Here is a 17,992-nt window from a genome sequence, read left to right on the forward strand (position 1 = left end):
TTTGCTACATGTGGCATGCTTCTGATTTTTCAAACCACTTACTTGCGTTTTTTATTTCTCATCCCGTTGCTCAAGTATGTATGTTTCTGTGATAAGGAAGTTCCCTAAAAAACCCTGTTTTTGGTGGAGGGAAGAATTAAGGGGAAGAGACTCTGATTCGTGGATAGACAGGAAGTCGGTGTATGCGTGATCATGGGTATGAAGATAGACACAAACTTTATAGTATTTCCAGCCATATCTTATCGTTAAATAACCTAGACCACGGAGAGTTTCTGGCTGGAAGAAATGGAGTATATATCCAAGTTTAGGGCTTAGTCTCTTGTCTCCATTAAGTCAAAATGGAAGTGACTCTACCTACATCATACCTGTCCAGTCAGATGGGACAAGGGAGGATTTGCAGATCATTGTCAAAGCTTTCCTTTATCAGGCAATCTGTAAACACGGATCACCCACAGATATTATTGTGCTATTCAGAAATGCCCATGGTGATAGAGTATTCATTTGTGGATAGCTTTCTGCCTTCTTATTAGTACAATTTAAAATTCTTCTAGAGTAAGTTCCCATGATGTTCTAAAGTGAATTATTGATAAATAAAAGAGATACGACAAAACCTAAAAATGCTAGAATTAAAAAAAAAAAAAAAAAAAAAAAAGCTGACCGTTGGGTTTCAGGATAGAGAAAGCATTCCTAAACTTGAAAGAGGAAATAACTCATAAAAGAAACAGTTGATGGACTTGTCTACGTGAAAATGAGATTTCTGACCTTCAAGAAAATAAAGACAGACTGGGGGCAAGGTGACGTTTACAGCATCACACGTGAAGGCTGTCTTTCCTTACTCTGTTAGAAATTCTTTCACATCATTGAGAAAAGAGATGTACCCACTCTAGAAAAGTGGACAGAAAGAAAAGCAAAGAACCCCCCACAAAAACCAGTAAGTGATTCACAGGAGAAAAAAATAGAAATGACTTTTAATGTGAAATCATCATTCACAAAATGTTAATTGAAGCATTTTCACCTATCAAATTTTCAAGATTTAAAAAATATAATAATATACCAAATATTGGTGAGAGTACAGGAAAGTGCCTGTTATCATGGAAATATAAATTATTATGGCTTCTCTGGAAGGGAATTTGGTAGTAGTATTAAAAATCTGAAAAATATGCATACCCTTTGATTCTGTAATTCCACTTCTAGGAATTTATCCTAGGAGAACAATTATGGATGTACACTGAGAATCATGCACGAGATTATTTCTCCCAGTGTATGCAGGAGGGTCTAACGTGTTCCAGGCACCATGCCAAACATGTCCGGAGGGAGCTGACATGTGCCAGGCCCTGTGCCAAGTGCCTTCAGGCTAATTCTGGTCTGATTTTCACAACAATTCAATGAGGTATAGGTAAATAATCATCAGCATCCAACAGATACTGATTTCTAAGCTAAGACTCAGAGAGGTTAAGTAACTTGCCCAGGATCACACAGCAAAGAAATGGTAGAACTAATCAGCAGTGTCTACAGTGGTGATCTGCTAAGTAATCTGTGATACATACGTAGAAGGAAATAACTATGTGGTCAGTAAAAATCCTGTTAGAAGCAAAATGACATGGGAAGACATTCTTGATTCCGTATGCAAACAAAGGTGCTAAAGATCATAGGGCTGGTCCTAATTCTGTTGAAGTGCATTCTTATAATCCCAAACGCATGGCATTTGAACCTCAAAATGTTACGACTGATTATCCCTTCGTGGCAGGATTTGGTTTGAGTTATTTTCTCCTTGTGCTTTCGTGCGTGTGTGTATGTGGTTTTTATTTTCCAGTCAACTAAGTTACTTTCTTATAATTAGAAGAATGCTGTCGCTGTTAGTGGATATTTTGATGTCAGTGGCCCAACAATTCAGGGAGTCCCAAAACCACATGATTTCCAAAATATTTCTGGAGCAGGGAACATTTGAATAATATGCCACAGATGATCATGGGAAAGGCAAAAAATAGTCTTTGGTTTCTAAAATTATACCTCATGTTATTTCTGTTCAAATAGGATTTTGACCAGATTTTGCTTATTGTACATTTTCCCTCTTGCCAGTGAAATGTGGGTTCAGTTCTGTTACAAATAATATCGAAAGGAAGATGCCGAAGGAAAATGAAAGTTCCTTTCCACTCGGGGCAGGTATTCACAAGGCAGGCTATAGGCGAAGGTGACCAATACAGGCTTCCTCTTTGAGTCATGCAATCTGTCTGATTATCTCCTTTAAGCTGTCGCCTGCAGGCAGTTAATACTCAGGGAAAGTTGACCTGACTGAAGGTTTGCTCTGTGATCTGCAGGTCCCATATCCTTGAGATGGATCAGATCAGTGCCAAAGAGTTAAGTACAGTATTGTCTTGAATGAGGAGAACACAGAACAGCTTAACAAGGGTCCTTAGCTACGTTCTGTAATTCTCAGAGAATCCAAGTCCAAGCCCTCATATTCTTTTCTCTGGTGCTGCTATCCTTGTGTGCTACTTTGTGGTTAAAGGGAGTTTGAAAATATCAGCTTCCTACGTAACTGGTAATAAGTTATTTAAACAGTGGCTCTGCTTCCCAGAATTTCTAAGTGATGGAGACATTTTATCCTGTTGACCCCTAAGGAGCCTGTAAACTCTGCCTCCTGAACCCAAAAGAGAGAGCAGAAATACATGCGAATGATGCAGAATGCAATACTGAACTCAGGCCAGTTCTTCACTCCTATGAACACAGAATGTCACTGTGATGCACCATCAGGGGGACAGTGTTTTACGAGGTTCTGGGGCGTCCAGGGCAGAGGTGGGCAACCTCAGCACAGTTCCAGCAACATGGCAGGGGCTCAGGTGTGGACAGCCTGTCACTGGGACCTGGGACTTTCACTTCTTGGAAAAACCACAGCTACGTTTATTTGGCAGCAGCAATAGGCCAGGTCCTAGGATAGGGGCTGTGATAGGTGGTTTCGTTCAATCTAATGCTTATTGTTACTTTTGCTAAAGTAACATATCCAAATCCACAGAACCTAGGACGGAGCCTAAGTTCCACCCCTGGTCTGTGAGATCGCAGAGCGCCCCCCCTCTCCGTCACCCCGCATCCCCCTCTGACGTCTGTGAAGAACTCTGTCTTTTGAATCATGGTTTTGGCTGCTCGATCATCTTTTCCGAAAGCCAGAGCTTTGCACCATGCCCTCCCGGCTGGCTTGGCGTGAGCGTGTCCTTTGCTTTCTGCCCCGTTAGGCAGCCCTCACACATTCAGCCCAGACGGGCTCTTTGTCCTCATCGTTTCCTGAAAACATGGCCAGTGGTGCACAGAGGCCACTCACCGGCCTTGTCCACCCAGAGCGCCTGAGGCTCTTGGATACACTGCCTTCCTCCCCTTGACCTCTCAAATGGTGTGAGAGTAGAGCGGGGAAGGAAAGAGAAAACAATAAATCGGAGGCTGTAAACACGTAGGCATTGCACACCCTCCACCGGGAGTTCCCGTTCTTTCCCCCAAAGTACGTAAGCGGTGTGAACTTGTCCGGAACTTTCATTGCACGGACGACTTTCAGAGACCTCTCTGACCCACTTTCGTTAGTTAATTAATTTTAAGGAGTAGATGGTATAGGCACACGGTACAAATTGAAAATGTTCACACGGTGTATGCAACAGTAGGCCCCCCAAACAAAGACCCCACTGGTGGCCGGGGCAGTGGGCGGCTTCCTGACAAAGCGAAGCCCCAAATCATGATGCAGCCTTGGCTCTGTGTGTAAATAACCGATACCTGCTTTGCCTCCCCGGAGTCCAGATAAGCCCTGTCTCCTCAAAGCCAGGCCGGCATGAGGCGAGACCGGCCTCAGCCACGTGCTGACCCAGAAGGCCCCCCTCCTGGCTCGCAGACCCAGTGAGGATCCCCGTCCACATGGAGCGGGGCCGGGCCCCACGGGGACCTCCCCATGGGTCGATCTTTGTTGGGGTCACCTAAATTCATCAGAGAGAATCTAATCGTGTCGGTCCTCACACGATCCAGGGTGTCCAGGGTTTTGATTCCTTTCCTTCTGGGAGGTGCCTGGGCACCTGGGTTAAACTGATCCCCTTCCTCGAGGGAAGAATGCCAGGCCCCACAGAAGATGTGCCTCTTTTAGGACATGATATTTACAAAACATGAGAGGCCGCCCTAGTAATTCTTACCAGGGAAAAGAGTTTTGTGGTCTCCATTGTTACACATAGAAGCAGATGACAACTTTAAGTAGCAGCCTTTCAGTAGTAAGTAAACAAATACAAGCGTGTAGACATACCTTCATGAGGAATGTTGGCAGGTAGCTGGGCTTCACCTTTGGGCAGAGGGGATGCCAAGCAACCTGATGACATGTAAGCGTGCAAATTAAACAGCCCCATCAAACGATCTGTCAGAGGGTTTGTATGGACCATAATTGGGAAGGAAACGGATTGATGTGGACCAGAGGTTCTGGGAAGGCTTTTCGGGGTAGAGGATGTTTAGCTAATTGGGGGTGATGGTAAGATTTAAAAAAGACAGAAAGAAGAAGGGTGTATCTATAAGAAACAGTGCGACCGAAAATGCAGGATGTCTTTTAGAGGACAGTGAGCAAACCAGTTTTTCTGGGCTGGGAAATGTGAATACTGAGAAACGAGGGGAACAGTACATCTCTGGGTGTTTTCCAGGTGACCAGAGAGGAATGTTAGTCTGTGTTTTCTTGTGTGTTTAGTTTTCTTTTACATTCATTATGGTTACATGCTGTGGTTAATTATATTATTTCAAAATCCTTACATTAACTCCTAAGGGAAGACATAAAAAGATTGTGCACAAAGGTAATTATGTAGCAGTTTCATAAATGTGCATTCCGCTTTTTAAGATAGAGTCGTCACATTTAACACAGAGATAAATAGAAAAGGGCAGAAGGTATATTCAGATACTGATGAAGAGCCGGGTGTCTTGCTTCTCCTCTGGCGGAGGCTCTGGGGTACTTTTCCATGTATCAGAATCAATAGGTCCCTTCATCAGCCCTTTTCCCCAGCCGCCCTGAGTCAGAACAGCGCATGTGCGGAGAGTGTAACGTGGACGCAGGCCTGCGGGATGTTGTGTCTGGGACCCAGCTGGTTTTGCAACCCCTTCGTTCAGCTTTCCTGACTGTAGAAACCACAGACAGCTTATTCAAGAGAGTCCTTGAATTCTTTTGTGAAGACTAGACTCATACTAAGCTCAATTACCTTTGAATCGGTTACTTAAAAGGGGAATCAAATTTGGTGTGGACGCAGATATCGACCTGTGCTTTCAGCAGTAGGTCATAGCCGACCAAATTCACTTTTTGCTAAAAGATGGTTCATTTTGCATTTGTCAAAGGGCAATGAATTTATCAAATTAAGTTGTGAATGACCAAAGGCTATTAAAAGATGTATGGTAGAAATCAATGTATCATCTCTCAGACGTTCCTCTTTTTCTTTTTTTTTTTTAAAGAAACTGGAACACTGAAGTTAACATAATGGGCAGGTCTTCAAAGGGGTGTGTGTGTGTGTGTGCGTGCGTGTGTGTGTGTGTGTGTGTGTATCACCTTTGGCCTGACTTTTGAAACCTAGAATTCTTTTTTTTAAATTTAATTTTTTATTAAACTATAGTTGATTTACAATGTTGTGTTAGTTTCTGGTGTGCAGCAAAGTGATTCAGCTATATATATACATATATATATATATGTATATATATAAAATCTCCTTTTTCATATTCTTTTCATATTCTTTTCCAACCTAGAATTCTTAAACTCCCGTATTACCAAATACTATATGTCTGGACATGTGTTGTCTGGTTAACATATTTAAAAGATGCAGTTGCATTAGGTAGCAGTAGAAAATGACTTTCTGTTCAGAATGCAGTTTTTGAACTGTATTGTTTATTTTCTTGACTTAATTTAGAACATACGTGTTTAATGTTTTGCAGAGATTTTTAAGCTTACTGGATGACTCAGTGTTTTATATGATTTAAATCAATCATAGTTGGTCATCAGTGAGACTTAAAGTCGTGTGATGTTATTTTGTGCATCCTTTTCATGCCATTTGATGAACAGGACCCTCCAGTCCCACCCCCATCTCCCAGAAAAACCTGGAAAACAGTCATGTTTTCTTTCCCATCATAGATCGGCGGGTGCAGCAGCCTCACTGTGTTCTGCATGCGCGACAACAGGCTGACTCGGATCCCTGCGGAGGTGTCACGGGCCGCTGAGCTGCACGTCCTGGACGTGGCAGGGAACAGGTAAGCCCGAGACAAGCAAACGATCATCCACCCCAGCCTTGGCTGTATTGCCTTTGCTCCACCTTGTAAAATATATACTGATTGGTTGCATTAGCCAGGCCTGGAAGCTCCCAGTCTGGGAGCTGGAGTGATGGAGCCGGATGGAGTGGACAAGGTCGAGGGCGGCCAGAGCGTGGAGTCCTTTAAGGTTACGGCAGGCACGGCCGGACACATGCTTCCCAGATGGCGGTACTGCGATGGAAGGGGGAGGGAGACCTAGGTCTTGGCTTTTATAACTGGCTTCCGTATGTCATTGTGGACCTTGGTTTCCTCATCTGAAAAAAGAGCTCCCATGAGTCTGAGCTAGATTTTAGCCAGGGGTCTTGATGTGTCCTGCCCGTGACTCTGAACCCCCTGACATTGTGAACAAAATTGTGTTCAGGGACACTTTGCTGGTGAGAAGATCCACAGCTAATGTCAGAATTGCCAGGTGTTTCACAGTCTAAAAAACCTGACGAGCCACCAGTCTGTGTCCCCAAGGTCACAGCAGCGCCATCTCTCGAGTTCTGGGTCAGAGGCCCGTGGGCTGCTTGCCAGACTCTGGAATGTGGACTAGAGTCATTTCAGCCATTCTGAACCAATTTCATCACTGCGAATGTCACTGCACTTTCCTTCCCCTGAGCCCGCCTACCCAGGCTCTTCTGTCCACCTCTGACACCTTCTCTGTTTCCCCACTTTTATCCTTTGGCACTCATGCTCCTCTTTTCTCCAGGAAGCCTCCTCTCTGGGTCTGCATTTCTGAATTACCCTGATGATAATTGCTTGTTTACCTGCATGCAACCCTCCTGAAATTAAAGTTCCCTAAAGTTAGATGTGATGGTTTGTGTGTCATTGTGATTTGTCCCTTCAGTAGATGCCTGGTGAATATTTGTCGACTGAATGGAAATGTGAAAAATGTTCATTTTGCAGAATGGCTGGCAGGCCACTGCACAGGGCCTGATATCACAGGCTATGTTGCCAAAAGGAATTTTAAAAATGCTTTTGGGTGTTATATAGTTGGATGGGAGAAAACGTGCTGGACCAGGGGAAGATGAGCAATGCTTCAAAATGGTAAAGGCCAGCGATCCAAAGAGTGTCTGGGGGATTGTGTGCTACGTGATTCGCTGCTCACAGGTCAGGCACGAGCCACCATTTTTCACTCCTGCTAATGGATCGTGGACAGTAGTGCTAAACAAACAGCAGGACTCGGGGGAACCTGGTGATGAGTTATGGCCTCAGGAAACCCTCACCATTTTAAAGTTGATGCTTTCAGGACATCCTGATAGATTCTTAAGGCCATTCACTGGTGACTGGAAGCTCAGAATTAATTTGAGCTGGATGTTGAATTTCTGCTTGGATTAAGCCCAACAGGAGATATGCAGCTTGAGAAGGGCCCTTCCCTCCTAACCTCTCCCTACAGCAGTAGAAGCTCAGTGATTCCACACCCGCCCCAGTTCTTGCCACTTTGGGGAGCACGGATTTGCATCACTAATTCTTGAGCAGAAAGATGGCTCTGACCTCTAAAAACTGTTTTTCACACGCGTGAAGACCCCCATTCTCAAGTTCTCAGGAGAAGGGAAAGTTCGATATTTATTATGCCTGGGCCAGGGTGGAAAAAAACCAATTAAAAAGTCGAGTGCCATAGCTGTCATCTGAGTCAGTTAGGTGTGTCATTTAGTCCATTGTATATATAGATGCATAACCAGATTTTAAGCTTATTAAAATATTTAATTACTACTTACTTAAAGTATCAGTAGAGAAACTGATACCCTCCAGGTGAAAAGAGGCTACCATGTTAGCTTTCCAGCTTGCAGAAATGCCACACCATGGGAAGTCCTACCAAATACAACAGAAGTTTCTGCCTCTCCCCCCAAGCATATGAAAATAGCAAACGGCACAGGGAGACTGCATGTCGGTTCCCAGAAACTTTTTTTGACACGTTTGATAGGAAAATTATAGCAGGGATAACGCTAAAATGCCACTTGGAGACTAAAGCACCAAGCCTTTTGGTACAGTAATAGAGGAGGTGCCTTGTATCAGCAACCAGCTATGGGCCCAGAATACAGATGTCCTTAACTCTTAGGTTCTTTCCCATATGACTATCCACCAAGTACACAAAATCGGGTATTGGAGCAATCTTCCTCGCAATATTACTAGTACCAAATACTGCAAACCATGGCTGTCAACGGAGAAATAGTTTGTAACTTGGAATTTCATGATCCAAAAAATAAATTAAAAAGTCTAAAAGGTATCACCTTATGCCTATTAGGATGGCTTTTTATCAAAAAGACAAGGGGTAACACGTGTTGGTGATGACGCAGCAAAAAGGGAACCCTTGTGCAGTGCTGGTGGGAATGTAAGTTGCTGCATCCACAATGGAAAACAGTATGGAGTGTCCTCAAGAAATTATAAATAGAACCACCATATGATCCAGCAGTTCAACTTCTGGGTATATATATACCCAAAGGAAAAGAAAACAGGATATCCAAGAGGTATCTGCACTCTCATGTTCATTGCAGCTTTATTCACAGTAGCTAAGATATGGAAATAGCCTAAGCATCTAACAGGTGAATGAATAAAGAAGATGTGTGTGTGTGTGTGCGTGTGTGTGTGTGTGTGAGTGTGTACACACATATATACGTATATATGAAATGGAATATTATTCAGCCATGAGAAAGTCGGAAATCCTGCCATTTACGACAACAAGGATGGACCTTGAGGGCCTTTTGCTAAGTGAAATAAGTTAGACAGAGAAAGACAAATACTGTGTGATCTCACTTTTATGTGAAATCTAAACAAGCTGCACTCATAGAAACAGAGTGGGCTGGTGGTTGCCAGGGACTAGAGGGTGGGGGAAATTAGGAGATGCCAGTCAAAGGGTACAAATTTCCAGTTAGCAGATGAATAAGTTCTGGGGATCTAACATACAGCATGATGACTGTAGTTAACAACACTGTATTATATCCTCTAAAGGTGCTAAGAGAGTAGATCTTAAATGTTTCCAACACACAGACACATACACACACACACACACATACACACACACTATGGTGATTATGTGAGGAGATGGAGATACTAAGCCTCCTGAGGTAATCATTTCCCGAAACAGTCATCCCTCCGTATCCCTGGGGGGATTGGTTTCAGCACCCCCGAGGGTACCAACATGGGCAGACGCCCCAGCCCCTTATATAAGATGCCGCAGCATAGTTGGCCCTCCGCATCCGCGGGTCCTGCATCCTCAGACACTGAGAACCAACTTTATATATCAAATCATCACATTGTCCACCTCAGATTTACACAGTGGTATATGTCAATTATATCTCAATAAAGCTGGAAAAAATATTAAAAGACAAAACACAACACAACAGTATAGCCAGACTGTGGAATACTGAGCAGCTAGAGAATGATCTATTTCTCTGCGTTGTGACCCTCGATGCCCAGGGCAAAGAGCAAGTGTGGACGGTACCTGGTGCTCTCATTCCTGTTTTTGTTTTTAAAAAATCTTACCTATAGAGAACACCAAAATATTAAGTGGTTCCCCTAGAGGAGGGCTGGAAACTTGAGGTTACAGGGGGCTTTCACTTTAGATATTTTGGTATTGTTTACACTTTAGATACTTTGGTATTGTTTACATTTTTTCACTGATTATGTTCTCTCTGTGTATCTCTAAACATTTTTGAAAACTTTGCTTAAAAGTAACAATTCTACTAGGAGGTAACAAACAGATGAAATATTCAATTGTAAGAAGCATTCAGCCCTAGGTTTATTAGTTAGTATTACGTTAATCAGTAGGCCATGTTTAGTTGCTAAATAAATTTGATAAAGCAACTGCTATCATAGCCAGAGGTGGGGAAGTTCACTTCAGCGGGCTGGTCACCGATGTATCTGGAAATGAGAAGCTCACGGTTTGGTTGTTCATTTGCTTTATTCCTTGTGCTGTTGATGTAAATAGTAACCACGGGCTTTTTATTTCTGGGACAATGTGGTCCTAAATGTAGCACAGAGATGTGTACAAATGGGGCTGCGGCTTCTTGTGTTGATCCTGTAGTGAACAGAAGGTACCCTGGAAAGCAGATTTTTAAAAAAAATCTGTTTTCTGGCTTGTATCTGGGATGGTTCACCCAAGAGAAACACAGGAGTGTGTGTCTTTCTTCCCCAGGCCGCAGTGAGTCAGCGACAGGGTCAGCCCAGCCCGCAGAGTCTCTGTTTGCAGACTGGGCAGGGAGCAGGGGCTTTTTTCCTCTTTGACACTGGGAACACCTCTGTCCATAAGACATGTGTGAACGAGCTCGTGTGTGGTGTGTGCTTGGCCGGCAGCAGCCGAATCCAAGCTGGCACGTTGATTCTTTGCAGGAAAACCAGTGTTCTAGACCATGCATCCGTCTTACCTGGCTTGGTGGCATGTGATTTTAAGACCTGTTGTTATGGAGTCTAGTAATTTATTTTAGCTTTTATGACATGACTTGCATCCTTAGCAGCTGTTACTTATTATTGATGCTCTGTTTAGCCTTTTGTCTATACCTTTGCTTTAGCATTTATCTGGGAAGCCAGTTATTAGTCTGAGAAGGCATGATGACCGTGTTTTTAGTATCTGTGTGTCATGCCAGCTTTCAAATCTTGACTTATTTTTTCTTTACTCTCTCGAAGGTAGAGATTTCTTGCCCAAGACGTTGAAACTTGAAACATTCTGGAGGATATTAGCTTAATTCCTTTTTAAAAAAGAAATAGGGACAAACTTTCAAAAGAAATTACTCTTTGGTTCAATAAAATGAAAAAGGGTTTGATGTCTTTTAAGCATCCCCCCAGTGTATTAGGATATATTTTTTAAAAAGTCCTGTCACAGTGTCTGGCAGATACCTGCCTGTGTCTTTAACTTCCTTGCATTTGAGTATTGTGTGACAGCCTTTGGGCAGAGGGAGAGATCATTTGTACGCTTGTACAAATAAGCACAGAGATTTCACTTTCTAGCCCCCTCAAAGAACCAATAGCTCAGAATCAGGGGAAGTGGGGCTGTGAGTTGCTGTGCCCTCAGACCCCTCCGGGCATCCTCCTGGTATGTGCATGTCACTGCACTGGGTGGATTCTGGGATTTAAAAACACATATTTCCCACCCAGTTTGGCTGTCATTGGTGAAATAGTGGCGTGTACAACACACGGAGTCTTTTCAAGGGTCCTTTCACGTAGGCACTTCTCATGGCATCGACTTGAGAACCTCACTCCCACGTGGGCACAGTTCCCTGTATTTAACCAATACTGCACCCACTGCGTGTGTATGGGGTGGGTCAGCCTTGACTGGACTAACTTTTAGGAAAAGAAAATATTTTCTCACCTCCATAACTAGGACATGGGAAGGCTTTTGTGAAATGTATTCATTGTTCTTATAGAAAGTTTGTTAATATGCTGTCTGCATTCTTTGATCATTTCTAACTTCATCTGTTAAAGTAACTTAGTTGGTCTGTGCTTACGTTTTACTTGGATTAGTTTTATAATATTGGAGTACAACTGCTTTTCCTGGAGTTCTAGTTTATTTCCCGTAAGTCTGTCAATTCAAAATACGTCTGATACGTCTGCATTAATCTGTTGGTGAGACATTTAGGCACCTCTCCCATGTATGTTAAATGGAGATAGAGGTACCATTTCATAGAAGAAAGAACCCCAGGAATACACGCTGTCACGTAGTTTCTTATAGAATTAATGGGCCAGAGATTTCTTTTAAGAAAATGTGCCTCCTATTGTAGGTAACAGACTGTGATTAGCTTATTTTTAGCTAACGTATGAAGTCATTTCTAAGATGGAGCTATCCTTTAATCCATGGAGCCATCCTTAGAGCGAAAATACTTGATGAAATATAACCTTAAGTTCATTAAACCTTAAATTCCTGGTATCTGCAGAGGTTCGGGTGTTTTCAGAGTGAATTAAACTTTTGTAAAGCCTTGGTTTTTACTAGAGCAGCGTTTCACCCTTGGCAGTGTTCCATTTGGGGCTGGATAGTTCTTTGTTGCGCGGCTGTCCTATGCGTTGTAGGGTATTTATCAACATCCGGGCCTTGACCCACTAGATGTCAATAGCACCCCAAAAAATGTCTATAGACATTGCCAGGTGTGTCCCCGGGGGCAAAATTGCCCCTAGTTGAGATCCTCTGCTCCAAGTAATCTTCGCCAAGTACCAAGTGCATATGATTTCTGGGGACGGTCGTCACTAAATAGATTTAACTGGTCAAATACTTGTACACATATAGATAGAAAACTAATCTTTAGGCATCACATTACAATTTTTAAAGTGTTTTATCTCCTTCGAAACTGAAGCAATCTGAGGTGGAAATTAATTATCACGTAGGTGTCTGAGAAGTGGGAGCTTTCAGAAACTTAAAAGTCTAAAATGGAATACCTAAAATAATCTCCCCAGAGAGAGCAAGTGGAGTCCATAAAGAAACACTTTTAATCTTTATTTTAACTGCAATTTAAACTTTGCAGCACCCAAGGCCTCACCTTCCTCACGTCCCGATTTGCCAGGTACTACTGGGAGCAGGTAATGCCATGATGTTATTCCAGCCCTGCCGGTGAGGCTGTCCCCATTGACTTAGGAAGAACTCGGCTTCTGGGTTCTTCCACAATTACACTGGCTTCCCCACGCCCCCGCCCCACCCCGGCCTTTAAATGGAAACTTCCCAGGAGTAAACAGCGTGTGCTGTAATTTCCTCATTTTTTTGCCCCGTGGCCTGGAGGTGCTAATGAGAGAGGTGATGACAGAAAAGGGAAGCACAGTCACCCACTGAAGCGTCCACTGGCAAAGGGAGAATCGAGTATCTTATTATAAACATAATACCTTTTCACATATTGAACCCAATCCCAGGAAGCGGTTTTTATTTTTTTTTCCTGTTTTGTTTTGGACAAGACTTGATTTAATCACAGACTGTAAGCTCCCCATGTCTCCTTTTGTTTTCATCGAGGCTGTCGCACCTGCCTTTATCCCTGACGGCTTTGAAGTTGAAGGCTCTGTGGTTATCAGACAACCAGTCCCAGCCGCTGCTCACGTTCCAGACGGACACTGACCACACCACCGGGGAGAAGGTTCTCACCTGTGTCTTACTTCCTCAGCTGCCTTCTGAACCTGCCTGCCAAGGTAAATTGAAGGACCAGGTTCCCTTGGCCCCGAGAATTAGCAGCAGCTAATGCCTGTCCTTAAGGCCTCTCACTCCCACATGGGACTGCGTTGTGTCTTATCTGCCTGTAGAGCCAGCCCAGGTGTGAGGTCACTGTGGGTCTTTTCTGGGAAGCTTCCCCTGTATCTCTGCAGAAAAAACCGTGCTGCTCATACCCGTGTATCACATGTGATATTCTTTAAACAGCCTTCTGGTTTTGAGTTCAAGCTAAGGCTGAAAATGCAAATACATACTCCTAAAAGAGGTGAGAGTCCCTTAAAATCCAAACAGACAGTTTGGAGGATTAGAATTGAACATCTCCAGCCAACTGTTTTTAAGACAGGGAGTTGTTTTGAGTGACTGTACCTTTGTTTTGTAAATTATGTGTGGTTTAAAGAAGCATTCACACTCATATCACATGACTGTCATAAATCCTCTTCTGGGAGCTGGTTTCGATAGAAAAAAGGGAGAAGGGTCTAGGCGAACGGAGCCACCTTGCCTATCCCAGCCCTGTTAGAGGAGCATTTAAGACCCCAAGAGAACAATGCGGTAGATTGCGCTGCCAAGCAAAGTACTAGATCCAACATGTGCGGCCAAATCACGGTCAAGAGGAAGTTTCTGAAGTGAGCGTGTAAAAAAGAATCATGAAAGACAACTCTATGAATCATGATGACATTCTGGAATGAAATAGTAAATATTGATTTAGCAGATATCTTATGATCTCAAACAGAATTACGCATCCTTGAAAAGAAAGGGCAACCTTGCCAGTCACAGGAACCCTGCTGACGTGGTCTTTGTCCAACAGAGAACCTGCCTCGCTGTGGTGCCCTGGAGAGCTTGGTGAATGATGTGTCCGATGAGGCCTGGAATGAGCGGGCAGTGAACAGAGTCAGCGCAATCCGATTTCTGGAAGATGAAAAGGATGAGGACGATAATGAAACGGTATGGGATTCGAGCTTCTTGGCTTCCACAGACGTTCAAAATTTAAAAGCCTTCCGAGATTGAAAGTGACACCTGATAAAGATCTCTCTTATTTTCAAATAGTCTTTTCTCTGTTCTGCCTTCAGCATTTAAGAATTTTTTTTAGAAGGCAAAACTGGGAGTTTCTAAGGTTCTGATTCACCAAATGTATATAAGGCAAATGAGACTTTTTCTGTTTGTTTGTTTGAATAGTTTGTGGGTGCTTCTTTTTCTTTATTTGTGATAGTTACCCCTCCTGCCCCCACTGCTTTCTTAAAATTGGTTGGGAATTTTTTCTTTTCTGCTGTTCCCAGTGAACTGAGTCTCTCCCTGCCCTCCACCCCCCTTTATAGCCGTACCATGTGGATTCATCCATGTTTCACCACGTGGCTTAGCTTGCCTGCTGTCCTCCTGGACTTCTTGCTCACCTTCACGTAACCGGGAGCCTTCACCTTCATGCAGAGAGCTTGTGATCTTAGTAGGATTCCCTTATGGGTTTTCATTCAGAAATCAGGAATAGGTTTGAAAGGACCACTCAGCCCTACTTGCCTCCATCCTCCATATGTGTCTCAGCCATTCAGTTGAGTCAGGGACAACTCTTGGAGTCTTCCTGCAATTTGGCTTAGGCTTCTTAAACTCCTTGCACTAATTGAGATTTTCATAAGCAGAACTCAGAGGGAGTACTTGCAGCCCCCAAGACAAAGGGCAGTTTTTAAATTACTGCCTGGAGTTTTTGTTATTCCAGCTGTCCCCAAGTGGGCTTTTATTCACTTACAGTAGTAGAGGGCAAAGTAGGAATTAGGCATGACAAAATGACTCCAATGTAAATGACTTTATCTAATGACTTCTTTTTTTTTTTAATTTTGTGCTTTTAAATTTTATTTTAAAATATTTATCAATAAGTAAACACTATCTTTTATAGTTACCCACATATTTACCCTTTTCAGCACTCTTCATTCTTTTTTTTTTTTCCTTTTTTTTTTCAACATCTTTATTGGAGTATAATTGCTTTACAATTGTCTGTTAGTTTCTGCTTTATAACAAAGTGAATCAGTTATACATATGTTCCCAGATCTCTTCCCTCTTGTGTCTCCCTCCCTCCCACCCTCCCTATCCAATCCCTCTAGGTGGTCACAAAGCACCGTATCTCATGACTTCTTGGAGCATGATTATTTCACCAGTTACTCATTGCCTTAGTACTGCTCCTCCTTTGTTAACCTATCGTAGCTCCTCCTGAAACTCCCGGACTGGCCATTTATAAGATGTAAATGCTGTTTTAGGAGCAAAAGAGCACATAACATGTTAAATAATATAATTTTAAAAACATTGCCCATACCCTGTCACTTCACTTCCCACCCTGTGGTCTTTATTAGAAAAATGTGAACTTTCTTCAGTAGGTCATAAATAAAACACAGCAGCAAAATTAGAAAAGAAGTCCTTTCTCACTTCCCTTTTCCTTCACCTCCCATGCCTCATGGGTTGAAGAAAGCCAGAACCGCTTCAGATAATAGAACATTCTAGGGATTTTAATTTTAGAATTTTTTTTGACTCCTTTCTCTTCTTCCTCCCCGCCCCCCCCCACAATTCTATCTCACAAATCTTTTATTTCTTCTTACTGTACATGGAACTTTGTTCTTATTGTAACACTCATTTCGTATTTTACAAAGTATTCTTTTATTCTGAAAGGAGCCCTTCCATCTTGACTAGGTAAGTTATACTCAACACTTTCATCTTCCCTTAACCACGAGGGAGCAGTTGATAAATGCACGTGCCTCCAAAGCAAGCTTTTCGCCCACTCTGCCTCTTAACCTCCAGGAAGGGGAGACCTGTGTTGGAAAGCTACCCAGGAAGCTTTGCATTTGAAGGAGTGTTGGAGTAAAACCCAGACACTCACCCTGCTCTTTGCTTTTCAGAGAACACTCCTGAGACGAGCCACGCCCCACCCAGGCGAGCTCAAGAACATGAAAAAGACGGTGGAAAATTTACGGAACGACAGGAACGCTGCTAAAGGACTGGATTCCAACAAAAACGAGGTCAACCACACCGTTGACCGCGTGACCACGTCGGTGTAGGTGGCGCGTCCACGTCATACCTCCCGAGTCATCCTGCTGCGGAGCCAGCCTTGCCCCCCGTGGAGCCCCCAGAGGCCCTGGCCTCCAGCGGACCCCGCACCGGTCCCCACCCACGTGTCGGGGTGCTGCGACCCCGCGAAGTGCCTTACTCTGATCCGGCACCCACCCGTGGTCTCCGGCCTGATTTTTTTTTTTTTTTCCTAAATTTCAGTTGTTTGTAATAAGTAGAATACACTACTGACAACATCTGACCTTTGTTTTTGTCTTGTGTTGGGATCAGGGAGAGCAGGAAGGGGAATTTTGATCCTCTTCCCTCCCATAAAGTGCTGGGGACATTGTGAACCCAAGTTCTCTTGGACCTACTGACGAGAGAGAGTTTTATGTATGGGGGAAAAAATTGATACTTTTTTAAACCCTTTTTGGCAGCTCAGATGGTGTACATTTAAACGTTTTGTATAGGTATTTCATAACAAAAAATATGTATTTCTTTTTGTGATTTTATCTTGGAAACGGTACGTGCAGGAAAAAAAACAACCACCAGTCCTAAAGTATTTGTTTTTATTTGTACCATCCACTTGTGCCTTACTGTAGCCCGTGTCCTGTCAAACCAGTTGTCACAATGGCATCTTTGAGCAGAGAGGAGGCTGGAAAGGTGGTACTTTGAAAGCAGTGTTGGATTTTAATCAGTAATCTACCAGGTGGATTTGTTTTTAACCAAAAAGAAGAGTTACCACCAATTCGTAAATTATACCAGTTGATTTTTTTTTTTAAAAGATGAACCAAAGGATTAGACTGCTAATATTTCATTTCTTTTACAGTCCGACTTTTTCATGAATGAGTCTCTTAGGATGAGTGTTGTGTCTGCTTGTACCTGCTCAGAAGGTATGTGCCATTTGTAAAATAAAACAGAGCAGAAAAGCACAAAAAGAGAAAACCGGTTCAGAAATTCAGTGGGGAAATACATTATGTACTATTAAAGAAAGTACGGTTTTTACTGAAGAAAGCTTTAAAAGTTTTATATTGAGATATAAAACCACAATAAAGCAGAATAACCTACAACCCCGTTAGAAATGTTGCTGTCTTTATAAGTGCAATTTAATTTGTAAATAGAGTTTGGATCAAAGTATAACAAAATATTGCTTCAAGTTTTAATTTTAAGTCTGCTAATTTAAGGGGTCTGGGGGTATGTTTTGGTGTATTTCTGTTGGTTTCTTTTTTTAAATTTTGTATGATGTGATAAAAGAGGAATGAAAAGCGCCTGTCCCTGTGTGGTGTTTAGGAAAATCATGCTGTTGGTGTTGTCTTTTTATTCTTTCCATGAAATAAAGTCACCCTGGACATGAGCAGTTACAGCTTTTTAAAGTTGATTTCTCCTCGTATGTTCAAGTGATAGAAGGCAGCCGAGTTCTTTAAGAATGCCCTCCCTTTCCTCAAATACCTGAGCCGCCGGTGGTTTTATGCTAACCTCCTGTGGGTCTGAGTACCCCTTCCTCCCACGCGAGGCGAAGCCCAGCATCGCCTTCAAGTCTGGCTCCTCACCTTGGGTTGGGGCTGTCTGGCCAGTCAG

General features: G+C 43.0%; 1 protein-coding gene across 1 annotated transcript in view; it reads left to right on the forward strand.

Moving 5' to 3' along the window:
• The window catches only part of LRRC1 (leucine rich repeat containing 1), a 127,531-nt gene extending 109,763 nt beyond the window's left edge, over positions 1–17,768 (forward strand). The window contains exons 11-14 of the mRNA XM_036869705.1: positions 6,119–6,234; positions 13,202–13,374; positions 14,199–14,335; positions 16,267–17,768. Of these exons, the coding sequence (XP_036725600.1) occupies positions 6,119–6,234; positions 13,202–13,374; positions 14,199–14,335; positions 16,267–16,425 (585 nt within the window). The 3' untranslated portion in view covers positions 16,426–17,768. The remainder of the gene's footprint in view (positions 1–6,118; positions 6,235–13,201; positions 13,375–14,198; positions 14,336–16,266) is intronic.
• Positions 17,769–17,992: the final 224 nt, after the last annotated feature.

This window comes from Balaenoptera musculus, chromosome 11, assembly GCF_009873245.2.
Source record: "Balaenoptera musculus isolate JJ_BM4_2016_0621 chromosome 11, mBalMus1.pri.v3, whole genome shotgun sequence".
Taxonomy (NCBI): Eukaryota; Metazoa; Chordata; class Mammalia; order Artiodactyla; family Balaenopteridae; genus Balaenoptera; species Balaenoptera musculus.